Source organism: Trematomus bernacchii, unplaced genomic scaffold, assembly GCF_902827165.1.
Source record: "Trematomus bernacchii unplaced genomic scaffold, fTreBer1.1, whole genome shotgun sequence".
Taxonomy (NCBI): domain Eukaryota; kingdom Metazoa; phylum Chordata; class Actinopteri; order Perciformes; family Nototheniidae; genus Trematomus; species Trematomus bernacchii.
This window is the reverse complement of record NW_022987689.1, coordinates 17,198,408-17,215,383: the sequence shown is the minus strand read 5'-3', so window position 1 is coordinate 17,215,383 and position 16,976 is coordinate 17,198,408. Positions and strand designations below refer to the sequence as shown.

The following is a 16,976-nucleotide window of genomic DNA, read 5'->3' as shown; positions in this document are numbered from 1 at the left end:
TCTCTAATGTAAATGGTGTGCAGAGTCAAAACCCTCAAAGTACACCCTATAGCGAGTAAAACTCTAACACAGAAAATACCTCCCCAAAACGCCTCGTTGGAGATACGTCACTGTCCATTTGATTCTTCCGGGTACGGCATGATGTCAACCCGTACCCGGAACGAAATGGACCAATCCGTGGAGCCGTTACGTTACGTCCGCGGAGCCGTTACGTTAAGCCCCCGCTGATTGGTCCAAATTGACCAATCCACGGACTTCCTCACACACACATCTGTGTGCAGGGAGCAGGCAGCTCAGCTGATTTCTCCTCCCTGGCTGCAGGCTGATAACAGACAGTTGGGATTGCGGCGAAATTCTCTCTGCAGACCCATTCTCACAGCGTTTATCAACCTTTTTCTTACTCAATATCAAGCCACACTTATTGTTTTTACTTCGGCTGTGTCTTTGTGTGTGCTCAGGATGAGTTTGGCTGTGTTTCGCTATGTATCCTAAACAAGGAAACAACACCTCCACGGAGCTCAGTGCGATTCACAACGTCCCGACCAATCAGAGCACACTGTGCTCACAGGGAGGGTGGGGGCTGGAGCTTTGGGAGCTACAACGAGCCGTTAAAGGCAGAGAGTGAAATTCAGTGAATACAAGTAGTTTACAGAGATGCTGTATGAGAAACCAATGTGAGTTTGGAAAAATGCACGGTATAAATCTATTTTAGTATACCTCAACAATGGAATTATGATCAGTGGAAATGGCCATGACACCTCTCCTTTAAGGCCTATTGCACGTTTTTTTTTTAATTGACGTTGTTTGTTGTCATTTAGAATTTCTACAGACGCAAATAGAAGTAAAAAAAATAGCCCAAACACATTTAAAAGTGATGCAGCATGAACAAGTTCGGTAGAGTTAGAAATAAATGATATTTACCTGTACGGTCAGTAGATCTTTCCTTGAACATTCAGGCTTTTATTGTGAAAGACCTAACGGAAGTTGGTCTTACTTCAAATGTGCGAACTTGACCCGGTCATAGCTTCAGTGGAGCAACCACACATTACTCACACATAATGACTATTAAAACAGCGCACTGCTGAATCCACGCAGACACACATTCCGCCAGTTTGGATGACTACCTGAAAACTCGTAAAACGTTATTTATGTAGACGACTGAGTTGCGCGTGCGCCGTGATCCTACGTTTCCCCCCAGCTTGAGGTAACGCTATGTTGCTTGGCTTTAAAACCAGCAGCTGCACCAGGAGCAGAGGCGCAGACCCAGTGCAACATCAGAGCGAGTCACACGGGGAGGACAGCACCACAGCTCCCGGCAGGGGATCGTAGCGGGGCTCCAGGCGAACATGCAGCCATTTCTGTAGAAAAACGACCTTTGCGTTTTTTATATGGAGGGCGCACTCATGTGGATGATCTCCCACAGCCAGGTCCACGCAGTGAGATGATCTATTTTTGTGATGGCGAAGGGTCTGTTTCCACGGGCCTGGGTGAAAAAGTCGTTCTACTTCCAGGTAATGTCACTGTTTGATCATTGATTTTTGATTCGGATTATGTGTGGGGGGTGTTTGCATTGAGATCCTGTGTATAATGTGGGGGTCTCATCAGACTGACAGCTGGCAGCAGCTCCTCCCTGGGCCGCCCTGATGCCTGGCTGTTTGAGCATACCTGAGGAATGTGTCTGCTTATTAAAGCTTAAGTTGACCGTCTCCCTGCAAAACCTGAATGGTGAGTGCATAGCAGAGCTCAGGCCTGCCACTGAGGGTGTGAATAGCATGTGAGGAGGAACTGCTAATCCATGCCAACACCACTACCCAGGCCCGGGAAGGATTTCTGTTTGCATCACTTTATTTTATTTTCCTCACAGAGAAGATGGCCAGACTTCCACTCACAGTTGTTTCATCACCTCTGATAGTGCCAGAGCAGCAATAATCCCTTTTGGGTTCCAGTGGTTTACTGCCAGCCACTCCTCCAGTACAGTAAGGAGATTAATTTATGAATGAGTACAGGGTTGCTTTTGTTCTAGTGAAAAGTAAACATATTGCCACATTACAACATACAGCACAGACTGTGTATCACAACTCTGTGCCCGGTCTAAAGTCCATGGACTACAGTAGAGTTCAGGAGGTGATGGCCGGGCTGATTGAATCTGGCTTCAGACAATATTTAACTACACCGGCCAGGGTTTCAATTAGGCTACTCTACTCTGTACACACTTAGACACACACAAACACACACACTCTTTGTAGAAGTGGTATATTTTAGTCCTTTCTATACATATAAAAAGCATCACTATTCTTTTTTATGTTGCTGCGTATTTTCTTAGGGTTGTTTTCGGTTCCTGTTTTGGTGCAGAGTATGTAGGACAAGGACACATCTGGCTAAGTATATTCAGTGTTGATATAATATTTGAGCAAAAGTGTTTATTTTTGTTCCCTACTGACTTTTAAATCAATATTAAGACAGTAAGTGCTGTCATATTGAGTTAAATAAATAAAACAAATACATTATTTTAAGTGACTCTGGAATAGATGAAAGGAAAGACCTTTAAAATCTATTTGAGTAATAGAAATACAAATAAGGACCTTAATAAAGTATGAGGAAATTAAACTCTAAGGCAAAGTAATTACGTAAAATACACATTACTAGAATTGAAATAGGATGCAATAAAAGATGGATATTGCCCTAAGGATAATGTGACGTAGGTTTTAAATTATTTGCACGTTGTTCCATGTCAGGTACACAAGGAAGAAAAACTGTAACCAGCACTTGCAACACAATCCAAACATTAGAGAGGGTTCCATAAACTGCTGCTGATACTACATCTAAAGGGAGTTTGTTAGACGTGCTGGTTAAGGGCAACACACCAACCTGTGTTTGTATCACAGTGTGTTCAGGGACATGGTGTCTGGTCTACAGGGTTATCTGAATCACTGTGCAAAGTAAACCACAGACCGTTTTATTTCCATTTTCCGGATTTCATCAGGTGTTCCATGTTTTATTTATACTAACATTATCTATTTTCGCCTACATGTGTTGCCTACAACTTATTTTCAGGACTAAACTCTGCGTCCCCGTAACCTCTGAACATTTGTCTGACTCAAGCAGGACAAAAAGGCGTTTGATTTCCACAGTTCTTTTATAGTCCGGGTTTGATAAGTCACATGAAACTACTCTTACAACTACTGCTACGGCTACTGCTTCTGCTACTATTACTACTACTACTTCTACTTCTACTGCTACTGCTACTACTGCATTGGTTTCAAATAAACCAAACATTAATAGTAGAGAAGTGAGAATTGGTATTGGCTAACTTGCCAAATGGATTGGTTTTCACTCTGCATTGAAAATATGTAGACTTTCAGCTGTCCTGTTATCAATGGGGAGCTCCTTCCACCATTTTGGGGCCAGTATAGCCTACAGGTGTTTTTGTTGAAAGGGTACCTGGGTGCCACTCGCAGTGAGGGAGAAGCGAGCCGATTGGCCAATGAGGGCTGTGTGCACATGCTGGAAAGTATGGTTCCACAATGTCCTGGATGTTTTTAGATGGACTTCTCTATCAGTGCTTCCCAATGTGGGGGTCAGCAGGGCCGGTCTTTGGCATAGGGCGGCAGATCTGGGTGGGCGCTGCGCTGGTAGTTCTGGGAGGGTTTAGATAGTGCACTGTAGTCTAAGTTATCTCAGTGGCGGCTGGTGGAAAATATTTTAGGTGGGGCTGTGGAAATGGTGATCGAACAATACTAGGGGGCTTTTTTTGAGAAAAGACCCCCTAAATTATGACTTCTGGTGATGTTAGAGGGGGAGAGGGGGGGGGTGGAAGGACAATTTGAGGCTTAAAAATATGAGAAGACTGATCAATACCTCCATAACTTCAGTGTGGTTAGCTATGAATCTTCCAAAACTTCCAAACACCTTGTCCTGGACATAGTTTCTACAGCATAAACTGTGCTAACAAGCTGAGATTCCACAGATTCTAGAAATATAAGTATCATCACTGAGCGATCAGAACTCGCGACAGGGGAAGCAAATACAGACATCACACGACGTAGCTTTAGGTAGCAAAACACGGAGATATGCTCACTTTTTGCAGAATAACAATTCTGATCAAAAACAAGAAAAATGCAGCTGAAGGTTAATCCATAGGTTAATCCAATGTGTCTGTCACTTTGAAAAAATGATTGATGATCCATAATTCAATTTTTATGTCAAAAACGGAGTTTTCATTAGCTGCTAATGGTAGCTTCCAGAGTGTATGACAGCTTCCTGTTTTGTCTCCTTGGATACGAGTCCAAACAACTCACAGACTGCACCGGGCGCTCACGTAGGAGCCCTGTGACCATCAGATTTGACGACGCTGATTGGCTGAAATTATGTTTCGGCGGCATAGTTTAAAGATAGCAACAGTTGGCTTCTGCTGCACTTGCTGCACTCTCGTCTGGGCGCTGTGCATAGCGCCCAGACGAGAGGGAGTAATGATACACGGGCAAGGCCAGGCAGGAAACATGTGATTTATCAGTAACTTTAGACATCGTAACACAATTTTAAACGAGATTTTATTGTAGATTATACATTTTACTGATACCAATTATATAATATTTACCTTGTAAAAATATTTTTTAAAAATTTATTAAAAATAAAAAATAAATATATATGTTTTAAATATATATATATATATATATTTTTTTTTAATGTGGGAAGAGGGGGGGCGGCGCCCCTATGGGCCGGCCGCCACTGCTCAGTGGGTCTCAAACGGTTTGGTCACAATTTATGTAAACAAATATTTCCAAGGCACACCTTTATAATTATTAGGATAAATAACAACAGGTTTGAAATCATTCCAATGCATACTATAGGACAGTAAACCAAAAATATCGTTTAAAACTAGAGAGATTAAAAAATATGCATGAATAAATTAATGTTAACTGGTAAAATAAGATATGAATGAACAACAAAAATAAAATACGTTTCATGTATTTGTTATTGGCTATGGTAGGTTATTGGTTATTTTCACATACTTATTTGGTTATTAAAATGTAAACCGATCTTTTTCATATGGGTGTTTTAGAGTTGTACCCCCTAGATCTAGTCTCTAGTAATTCTGCTCAAAGTGCACCAGATTGAAACATTTTACTTTCAAATGTTAAAAAAAATCTTTCCGGGGGGGTATACCCCCAGACCCCCCTAGAGGATGTGACGTCCACCCCTCAATTAAAACATGTTCATACAATAATGAATACATTTGAAACCTTCTTTATGTATATAACCAACATGTCAATACGTTTCAGTTTTTGTAGTGTATTGGTCTTTTGTAGAGATTTTTCATTTATTCTTTATATATTCTATTGTGTATTGCTTGGAGGGGGGGGGGGGACACCAAATCATAATCTCGCCTAGGGCACCAAAATGTCTAGGACCGGCCATGGGGGTCAGGACCTACTTTGGGGGTTGCCAAAGCTTCAGGGGGGGTCACAAGGTCTTGTTTATCCTGGGTAACTAGACCTACCTGTTGACAGCTCGACAGTTTGCACCACAGGCTTTGTGCTATGTGGACTTTGCACATTTAACTCGATGGTAACATTCTTCCTGCCTGCACCAACAAGCTCCCTCTTTCATCAGTGTTATTATCTGCTCTGCTGCCTCAGCTGTGTTACTGCTCATTTACTTTAGGGGAAGAGGTTTTGTTGTTAAAGTATTCCACTTTTCTTAAATTGTAACATTTCTATTCCTTATAATAGCCTATGTACTTGACCTATTCAGTTCAACTTCTGGGCCATTTGTATACACTTTATACTACACTTAGTATTAAACTGCTATTTTGACACTTCAATCAGGAATCAATTCAGTTTATCTAATGTTATCTTATGACTCTTTTCCACTGCAGGACCTAGCACGGCTAAGGACAGCTTGGTTTGGCCTTGGTAGGCCAGGCTCACTTTGCGTTTCCATTACAGTTTAGTAACTGGGGTAGTTACTATAGTAACGCAGTGTAGGCGCTAGGCGGGATGATCGGCTATTCGGCGACGCTGCGTAAAACTGCCGTGACGTCATCTTCAATGCGAACCACAAAACCAAAACATCCACCGTTAGCTGTTAGCACTCAGAGCTCACAGCTCCTCATATCTGTTCAGAAACTAGACAAAAGTTAAACAAGTACAAACCACAGACTGTCTGTGTCATGGCGAATACGGTCGCTGGTTTATGTCTGTAGGCCGTTGTTGTGAGTGTGGACGGAGCATATACAACGTTAGCTTAGCCGATCTCCATTCAGAAAACACGCATTTTAAAAGGTTTTATCGCCTGCCGTCTTGTCTGCAGACCGGTATCAGTATGTTGTTACTTCGGCATCATTTTTGAAACGTGTATTACAATTAAATCACGGTAAAATATGTTCATTTTGTTGTAGATGTAGCCCCCTTGCCAGCGATTCTCTCTGACCATTCAGCAGTCGAGTGTTTACGTCACTAGTTTAGCATATTGGCCCGGTTGACCTCGATTTTGGAGGGCCAGAAAAAAGGTGAAAAAGTAGCCCTGAGCCGGAACCACCCGTAGTGGAAAAGCAAAAAAAAACGTGCCGGGCCGCTACGTGCTGCAATGGAAAAGCGCCATAAGTTAAGACAAACTCTATGTATCACGTAACATGGAAGAGGACGCAGTGTAAATTACTAAAGTGTTGCTCAAGTTTCACTTCTTTAACTCGGATGCTTTATCATGGGTTTGCACAACCATGCTGAGACACACAGACAACATGTACATGTGACTTTTACCCCACCATGTTGAATGTGTGTGTTCGTTTCATGCATGTGGCACATCCATGCATACCAGTGGAGTCAGATCTAATGTGTGTAGTTGTTCTTTACTGCCCTGATAATCCTGGTCCCTCCCTGGAGGCCCACTATCTGTTTGTTCATCTCTTCAGGACAGACGGTGTTTAAACTCCAGCAGCTTGGCTCTAACACAAAGCTGTTGTTAAAGCTATAACAGAAGGACAGTTTGATGAAAAGCACCAAAGGGAATTGGAAGATTCTAGTTCTCCTGTGTTCTCCCTGCAGCTCAATGTGGTGATGTGCAGAGTTGTGAGGGTTACTTTAAAAAATGTGTTCAGTTAAAATGACTGTGTCATTTTAACTGTGTAAAATGACAGTTACATTGTCATTTTAAATGACAATTTTAAATGACATTTAAAATTAAAAATTCACATTTTAAATAGTTACAATGTAACTATGTGGCTACATTGTTTACATGTTACATTATTAACATGTAAATAATGTTATCAGTAACCTAGTCTAAGTTTCTCAATATAAATAAATGTCACCTCAATACTTTAACCTTTTAAGCCCTGAGCCTGTTTTTCAGGTCTCAGGCTCGAAAATGACATTCCCAGAACAAATGACCATATCTTCCCTTCTAAAAGGGTTAAATTAATAATCTTTTTTCTCAAAGTAATGATAAACCTGTGAGTTGGATGTAGAAAAGTCAGAAACAATATAGATGTTTTTTATTTTAAAGAAAATTCAGATTTTACATAGTAAAAAACTGTAAATTATAGTGTCTGTCCAAAAATCCTTTTTTACTTATAGTGAAAACCACCCTTGGATGATGGTAAGGTAGACTAAAAGCTTTAGGAATCCAAAGTACAACATATAAGTACCCTGTGTCAAGATTGATGCAAAACAAGTGACATTTGACCTTTTTAGAGAGATTTATCAAAAAGAAACCACTTCTGGGGTCATTTGGGTGGATTTTCCATATCTCTGGCCCCCCTTGCTCGATTTTGATGGTTGACACCTCTTTCTGACCGTTAGAGCCAATAGAATCGAAGGGGGAGTCCCCCACACACACTCATTGTGAAGAGAAAAGGTGGGGGCTTCGCGCATGTAATTTTCCATCAGAGTGAACTTATCTCTAGCTTTGACATCTGGAAACGGAAAAGCAGTTTTAATGCTTATGGATTATCAGAAATCATTTCAAAGGGACACAGACACATTGGATTAACCTATGGATTAACTTCAGCAGCGTTTTTATCGTTTTAATGCCATTGAAGACCATTTTGGAGAGACTACAGAGCCAAGGTAAAAATGTTAGCATTTTTAGCTACCTAGCGTCACCTGTTTTGATGTCCGTTTTTGCTTATAACGTCGCAAATACGTATAATTCAGTGATAATGTCGGTGTCAATCGATTCTGTGTCACCTCACGATGTGAAACGATGTGTTGGATGTGGTGAAAAGATAAATAATAAGGTTTTGTGAGTGATTTTCGGTGCAGTAAGATGTTAGCATTTTTCGCTCGTTGCTAATTCAGAGGCTCAGTGTTAGCATTGTGGGTTTTCTTTTGAAAAAAGAAAAGAAAATGATCAGTTAGATGAGTTTCTTCCCGTTACATGGATATAAAACATTCATAGTTTTATTAAATGAACATGCCCTCAGACACTGTTTCCTGCAAGATGTTGCGGCAGTGCCCCGGTACCGGGGTCTCTCGGGCTTAACAGGTTAAAGGGGACCTATCATGCAAAATGCACTTTTGTACGTCTTTTATACATGAATATGTGTCCCCGGTGTGTCAGGGAACTCACCAAGTGTCAGAAAACGCAACCCTCTCTCTTTTCCTCCATACCCAAATCTCTAAAAACGGGGCTGCAACGGAGCTGATACAGATTTGAAATTGTTCTGATGTCAGAAACAGGGAGCTCCGCTGGGCAACTCTCCACCTATCAGGGGAATGGGGGGTTGGGCCACGGCCATTGCCGCTCGAAAGCGCTGGAGATGCTGTAGTACATATGCCAGGCCTCTAAGTGGTGCTGTAGTCTGCCACAAAAGCAGCGAAGAAGACTTCTCACAGAATCAGCCCTTGCAAAAACAGGGCTGGAAAAGAGCAAATAGAGTGAAATGAGGCATGGCTAAAATGCATGATCTGTTTGGTATTTTGAAATAAAAACTTCACAGACATGTTTTATATAGGTATGGCCCTACGATATATTATTCAAATATAGCATGATAGGTCAACTTTAAGTTACTTTTGGATTACCTATATCAAATGGAATGCAAATAAATACAAGAGAAAACATAATTGTATTATCTAAGACAACAGCAGACAGCAGAGAAATTAGATGTAGACTCCTTAGATAATGACAGTATATGTTTACGTCTTTTTTTATGTAACTGTAGGGGAATACAGTTACCTTTTTTTTTGTATCATGTTTGCGTAATCCCATTATATGTAATCCGTTGCTCCCTAAACCTGGGTATGTGTTCCAAATTTGTTCTGGACAAATTCTATGATATGTTTTTTCCTAAAGTTTCAAACCAACAAGAACTTCACAATGGTCAAATAATCGATGACGGTACATAGAATGTCTGAATATGTCTCTGTCACTTTAATATTTGGATTTGGATTTGAAGTTGCACATATATCAGAAAACCAGATCTGTCCACATCAGAGCTGTTTACCAAGCGCAGTAATCACAGCACATCCAAGATTACAAAAAGAAAGGCTTGTACTTGTTCCCTGCGTCACTGGGCCACATTTCGTTGAGATTTGGAAACTGTGCTTGGTCTGAAGTGAGTGGAACAGCAGGCTGCCAACATATACAGAACATAAGCTGTTCCTGCCGTGTGATCAGAGCGAGAATCAAATGACTTTATCCTCCCAAGTGCAGTTACAGTCCTCGGAGAAAAGCTCTCTGCAGTTCAGTTTTAAGTAAAAGTCTAAGACTGTGGCTGACACAGCAAATCTGACCCACATTCTTCTTCACTGCTCCTTCCAACAACATTCCTTCTTCTATTTCTTTTTACTTGCTTACGTTGCAGTCGACACTTTCTGATCAAATTATCATTGGGATTTGTCAAACAACGGAATTCGTACTAAAAAGTAGTACTTAAAAACAATACTTTTGGTATTCAATTATAAAATTCCAGTAAATGCACATTGAATGCAGCTCTTATCTGTGTATGTCTTGTTCTGTTTTTTAATTGTGTTCTGTAAATATTCAGATTTCTGTTGTCACTTTTTCCAAAGTGTAAATAAGTCTATGTTTTTTTCACTGCATGCCTGTGCTTTATAACTGTGGAAAATAAATCACATACCGCACTGAATTAGAAGCATCTCTGTCTGCAGACATACTGTGGGACATGTGATCATGTGTGCATCCTGAGACACGGGCAGTAATTACATTAATTCCATTAAGAGGCATAACTAGAAAGGCATGTGACACTGTAGCAACTGAATTAGCACCTCCAAAGAATGTACCAGCTTAATGTGCTATTGTTGCATATGACCACCTATCAGCCAGCCAGTGGGTGTTTCTCAATGTCGAGTACGCTTGCTTGGTAGCACATGTCTTCCGAGCGTCTTGCTTCAGAAGCGAGGCAAGAATACTTCCTGGCATTCGGAAAACGAAGAGTGGAACAGGCGAGCAAGTGTGCGTCATATGAGAGGCCCCGCCTTACATTTTCCGCCACAGATTTGGGGAAATTGGTCCGTGCGCAAAGCATTGTGGGGATTTTAAGACCGCGGAGTCTACACATGTGCAGCCTCGAAATTTCTCCAAACGAAGTACGCCGGGCTCGGTAGATTTCCAAGTATGCTGGACATTGGAACAGTCCTTCGGCGGCACTCGATGCATACTATTTCGTAGTATGCTTGAAATAGTGGCTCTGGAGCAGCTTTACTCGAGATTGAGAAACACCCAGTGACTCGTTATGGGATAACCCCATGATGTCACCGTGGTAACCTATTATTTACAGAAGAGTTTAAGGCCCAGGCAAAAGGGGATACATTTAGTTGTTTTTTTCCTAAAAAGGGGCCATTTTATGCTCATTTTCAGGTTCAAATCTGTATTTAGTGTCTCTACTGGGACATGTCTCCATGCTTTAAAGTTCAAAAAGCTCTTTATTTGTCTCATACTGCCTGTGCTGCAGCACCTCTTTCCACCCTCTGTCTGAAACCAGAGACCAGTCTGCTCTGATTGGTTAGCTGACCGGCTCTGTTGTGATAAGTCAACTGCTTAGAGATGTCCCGCCCCTTAGAGTATCACGTACAATGTGTTTCATAGTGATGGCACTATGTTACTGAAGAAAACAAAGGGGTCCAATGGAGGCGTTTCAGGCAGGGGGGGTGAGAAATCCTAAAGGGATTTTTGCCTATGAGGACAATTTACATGCACAAAAACCTATATAACACATCAAAAAAGCATAATGTGCTTAATGATGTTAAAGATGTCATTAACTGTTAATGACATGTGATGTGTTTTTGTGTTCCTTATGTTTGTTGTGTTTATGTGGAAAGTGTGTTATGTGTGCTTGAGTATTTGTGTGTAGCCCCCAGGAAAAACGAACGGGTTTAACAAAGACCAAGGCATGATAAAAAATGAATCAAAGAGGAGAATAAATGTTTTGCATTTGCAACAACACATTTTTCATGTGAAGATCAAGGTCACATTTTTGAGACGTAATCAAAGTGCCAACTGCATTTACTGAAAATTTGACTTCACCCGCAACAATTCTAATGAACTCTAGAAATACAGAAATAAATAGTGTCCTATTTTTTTCCCCTTATTCCAGGTCACGGTTTGAAGCAATATCCCTTTTGGCATTACGTTTCTCCAACATGATAATACATGCAGTGCATCTCCGTCTGGATACATAGATCAATGCACATTGAAAAATGACTAGATCTTTTCAGGATTGCACAGCAGGCTGAACATTATTATATACATTGTTGGACTAATCTCATCTTGACTGTAAATCAGGCTCTTTATTTAATTCTAGTTTCTGTTTGTGCCCCCCCTCCGCAGGCTCGGATCTCCTTCGTGCGGGTGAAGTATCTGTTCCTGACCTGGCTGGCGGTGCTGGTGGGCAGCTGGGTGCTCTATGTGCAGTACTCAGCGTACACAGAGCTGTGCAGAGGACACGAGTGCAAGAATGCCATCGTGAGTAATGGCTTTGTTTGTTTCCACCCTGTTATATCGATGATTTTGTAATGGGCTTTTATTTTGCAATTACCACTGCAAGGAACACCTAGTCCGAGGTCGAGGATGTTTAAAGGCCAACCCCATGCATTTATCTGGCTTCTGTGTGTGGCAACTAAAACATTTTGTGAATACTCCTTATCTTGTGTTTTGATAAGATGGAGAAATTAAATAATCCTGCTCTCTGATTATCAGACATGCACGATGATAACATTTTCTCTTTTTCTCCAAGTGTGATAAATACAAGAAGGGGATAATCGATGGGTCTGCATGCAGCAGCCTGTGTGACAAAGACACTCTCTACCTGAGCAGGTGTCTGTCAACGCTGGCTAATAACCAGGTAGGAAACTAAATTAGGAAACTAAGTTGTAACTCTACTTCTCGAGATGTTTCAGCTTGTTTACTATGTGGCTAAATGTTCTCCAGGTGTACACAGGAAGCTGGGGGGACCACGATGGGATCATCCGCTGTAAGCTGGGGGAGGTTGTGCACTTAGAGCTGGGCGAGGAGCCGGAGCCCCGGAGAGAAACCCCCGTGTTCGACAAGCCCACCAGAGGCACCTCAGTGGAGAAGTTCAGAGAGATGGTCTTTAATCACCTCAAGGTAAAGGTCTTTCGTATAGAACCAAATATTCTAGTGTGACGGGACGACCCCCCTAAGTTTCCGCCCCTCTCTTTCCACCAGTCCAAGCTCGGAGAGCAGACTAACCTCGCCAGCCTCGTCAGCCAGATCCTCACTGTCGCCGACGGCAACAAAGATGGACGGGTGTCACTACCAGAAGCCCGCTCTGCGTGGGCCCTCTTGCAGATGGATGAGGTAGAATAAGAAGCCTCTGAAGTTAGCAACTGTTATCTGTGGCACAAAATATGGTGTTTTTGTATACGATTTCTCAGCATGTCAATGTTTTGGTGGATCTTTGAAAAATATTGAAATTAATGTTTTAACAAGTCTGCAATAAATCTTTCAAAAGTCAACATGCTGAGATATGGTAGGTAGCATTTCGTTTTTTTATCCGACATGCAATTTAAAAAATCTTCCAAATAATTGGTATCTTCTTTCTTTTAACACAATTTACAGAAAGCCTCACACAGCTTTATGTATGATGGTCCTCGTCTGCTAGTTACGGCGAAATGGGGAAGGGTCGTATCTAGACTGTAATTCTCATTTAGCAAAAACACTCGCAAACTTGCTTCCCAATGACCTCTCGTAACCTTTACCATTAATGGTCATTGCCTCACTTCAAACATCACCACACGACTGAATGTGCAAATGGGAAAGTGCAAATTCAAATGAATGTACCAGTATTCAAAGGCATGGCTTAAACCTGTATTTAGTGCAAAGTGTTTTTGAAGTTGGCACGATGAGAATCAAGGTAGTGGAATCCAAGATAATGAGTTATCGTGAACTTGATCTTACATTTAATTTCAATAAAAAAGTATTTAGTCTTACTTTCCTCGATCTGTAAACAAACAATGATTCTAGCTCTTCAGTGAGACCCATTCCTGCCTTGTTTCCAGGTGCTGCTGGGCCTCCTGCTGCAGGACCGCGGTCACACTCCTCGCCTCCTGGGCTTCTGCGGGGATCTGTACATGACGGAGCGCGTCCACTACGGGCCCCTGTACGGTTTGTCTCTCCCATGGCCCCTGGTGTCCTGGGTCCCCAGCAGCATGCAGCGCTCCATGGACCAGTGGTTCACCCCCTCATGGCCTCGCAAAGCCAAGATCTCCATGGGCCTCCTGGAGCTGGTGGAGGACCTCTTCCACGGCACCTACGGCAGCTTTCTGATCTGTGATCTCGCCGCGGCGCACTTTGGTTATACCGACCGACACGAGCTCCGTCTGACTGACGCCCGGGCGGTGGTGTCTGAGGACGAGTTCAAGCGCACCATGCGGGCGCTGAAGTGCGAGACGGACGCTGACTGTGTGTACGGGGTGGACTGCAAGACCTTGTGTGATTTGTCGGAGAAACGATGCAAGGAGGAGCCAGTTCAGCCCAACCTGGCGAAGGCGTGCGGCACACTGAAGGACTACCTCCTGCGGGGGGCGCCCTCAGGGATGAGGGAGGAGCTGGAGAGGCAGTTGTACTCCTGCATGGCTCTCAAAGGTAGTAATGCTGGACAAATGAACATGGAGCACTCCCTTATTCTCAACAACCTGAAGGCTCTGCTGTGGAGACAGATCTCGCACACCAAGGACTCGTGACGAGGACGGGAAGTCACCTGAAGTCGGTTCCTCACACGGAGTATTAAAGATGCTGTGATTTAGGAATAGCACATTTAATGAAGTAGTTTTGATTTACTCTATACACTCTTGAACGGTCGGACTGATGGAGACTCTACCTCCATCAGTCTGAGCGTCAGAGGTTCGGGCCTGGAAAACAAGGCTAAGAACTTTGAAATACTAAACTCGACTGAATGTTTGCATGTTACCATCAGTCATACTTAAAACACTATATTGTATTGTATTGTTCACCACAGTGGAATGTTTTTGGGGGCACTGCTGGAAAAATGAAACGTCTCGCGCTGAGAGACAAAATTGCTGTTTTTGCCACTAAATCATGCAGGTATGTATGGCCTGAGAAGGATTTCAAATCACGGTGTTGTACAAAGCCCCAGTTGGAAGTGTAATGACACTATTATAAGATAGGCTCCTTGACTTTGTTATGTTGAATGGGACATATCATGAACATCTCACTTTCCTATTGCTTCTGCACTTACAGTCCATATCAGGAAAGCCTACCTCCGCACAAACTGAGAAATAAGATAACCCAGTTAGTTTCCTTCATTAAAAAACATGTGACTCAACAAGTCAGCTTTACAAGTACCTTTGCAAAGTTGCGCCATATTCTTTTCGCAAGCCAATTAAAGCAGACTTGGCTTTTTCAAGACGAGGTCTTAAAGAGACAGGCGCTCAAACGGACTGTTTTGGACAGACACTGAATAGTTATTTTGAGTGACAGAATGAGAAAAATAATGTGTTTGTTGAACATTGAAGCATGAAAAGATTATCGATTACAACCCATAAAACAAGTAAGAGCCTGAAAATGAGCATGATATGTCTCCTTTAAAGTTGCTTTTGAGCACTATAGCATAATCAGGGAGTGTACCTAAGGTTAAGATAAGGCTGGTGATATTCCATATTTTCGTTTTACAGAAAATTCTGTGAAAAGACCAAACAAAGGTTTATTTTTTAGTACTACGCTGTCTTAGAGTACGACTTAGAGTATACATCTTTATAAACAGCTTGTTAAAAGAAAGTGATTTTGTTTTTCTTGTACAGACTAAGCTGCTGATTAATTCAAATGTGGTGCATTAGTGAGTATTGAAGGCAGCACGACAGTGTGTGGCATCGACCAAAATGAAACCCAAGTTCATTCAAATGAAGGAACGAAAATGAAGGTCACCCTGCTCAACTATTTAAGACTTCCACTTTAGACTTGGCTACAAAGATTGTACAGAATGGTGAACTGCTGGTTTTCAGGGGTTGTCTTTACAATAATTAAAATATAGAATATCACAAGACTTCATCTTTAACACGTAGCCTACAGATAAGTGACAATTTAAGGGAAAAATGAAAAGATTTGTAGCAAAATGAAACAAAGGACATGTCTTTATACAGGGTACAGAGAAGAAGACCGTCTATGCCAAGAAGCATTGAAGCTTTTCCTAATTGTCACTCATCTGCATAAGGCCGTTTATTACATTCAAAGTGGAAAACTTGAAGGATATGTCTGTCAGTATTCCACGACAACATTCTGTATGTCAGTGCATTTCACTGCTGTACATTTCTCACCTGTAACACTAGTGACATTGTCAAAGCTGAATCAATGACAAGGAATATTAATGTATTTCATTTGTGAATGTTATCTACTTGTATTTCTCACTACAAAGAGCATTTGTAGTATTGTGCTGTATCACATTTTTGGGTTTTTTGACTCATTCACGAATGTTTGCCACCTGTGATGGAGATCTTTATCAACGTGTGGTCACATCTGAATGCTGTACAAAGAGGATTTTTCATGATCCCTTCTGGAAGTTGTGAAGCTGCTGAGACCGACTCAACATCCTGGCTTGTGTAACCACTTTAAATACAGACATGACCTGTAGCATGTCGAGCTTGTGGTCAACGCTGCTGTTTGAATTTTGAAAATGTAAAAAAAAAGTTGACTTATTGAAGAGACCAGCATGATTTGCACAATTAAACTACATACCACTTCACTGTGACCGTTTTTTACTTCAAGAGGCCTATCCTACTTTTGGGGGGTTTTCCTTCTCCTGTATTATATACAGTAGGTTTTAGTGCATGTAAATGGCCTGCAGAGGCTCAAATCTCTGTGTTCCCTCCAGAGGGAGTTTCTCTTACACACTCCCCCCTCTCTGAAAACCCTCCATTTGACTCCTTTATTCACTTCTATAACATGGTGATAAGGGGCCAGACATGTCTAAGCGGTTGACCAATCACAACAGAGCCGGCCAGCTAACCAATCAGAGCAGATTGGGCTCTGGTTTCAGACAGAGGGTGAAAAGAGGTGCTGCAGCACAAATGAGAAAAATAAAGAGCTTTCTAAACATTAAAGCATACAACATACTGATATGAAAATGAGAATAAGTCTCCTTTCGAATGTACCCAACTCAACTACTTCCACTTTTGTGAGAATTCACTTCACACATTTTTTGTGGGCAATAATTGTTGTATATACTAAACTACATGTATCTGCTGGCTTTAATTGATAACGATTCAAGGCATTGTCATGTGCACATTAGCTACAGTGCAGATATGGCAATCAAAACTTAAGTCACAGGCTCCTCCAACAGTGCAAGAGAATTGTTTGAGATGTGCAAGTAAATACAAATAAAATAGAAATAGTGCAAGAAGAGTCTATACACAAGTAAATGGAATATGATATAGATCAATTATTTGCAAGATGCAAACAGATGAATGTTCTTTACAGAGTTCAGGTGTTTAATAGTCTATTAATAGGCCTGTGGAATGAGACATTTGAAGATAATGCATACA

General features: G+C 41.6%; 1 protein-coding gene across 1 annotated transcript; it reads left to right on the top strand.

Moving 5' to 3' along the window:
* Positions 1-1,013: 1,013 nt before the first annotated feature.
* dipk1aa (divergent protein kinase domain 1Aa) lies at positions 1,014-16,178 on the top strand. Its single transcript, XM_034138106.1, has 6 exons — positions 1,014-1,511; positions 11,788-11,922; positions 12,194-12,301; positions 12,388-12,564; positions 12,646-12,777; positions 13,479-16,178. The coding sequence occupies exons 1-6, from the start codon at positions 1,458-1,460 to the stop codon at positions 14,160-14,162; spliced, it is 1,290 nt and encodes a 429-aa protein (XP_033993997.1). The 5' UTR covers positions 1,014-1,457; the 3' UTR covers positions 14,163-16,178.
* The last annotated feature ends 798 nt before the right edge of the window (positions 16,179-16,976 follow it).

Coding starts and splice junctions, on each gene's coding strand:
- dipk1aa (XM_034138106.1), top strand. CDS start 1,458: ATGGCGAAGGGTCTGTTTCCACGGGCCTGGGTGAAAAAGTCGTTCTAC. Junction 12,302..12,387: donor CAACGCTGGCTAATAACCAG/GTAGGAAACTAA, acceptor AATGTTCTCCAG/GTGTACACAGGAAGCTGGGG. Junction 12,565..12,645: donor TGGTCTTTAATCACCTCAAG/GTAAAGGTCTTT, acceptor TCTTTCCACCAG/TCCAAGCTCGGAGAGCAGAC.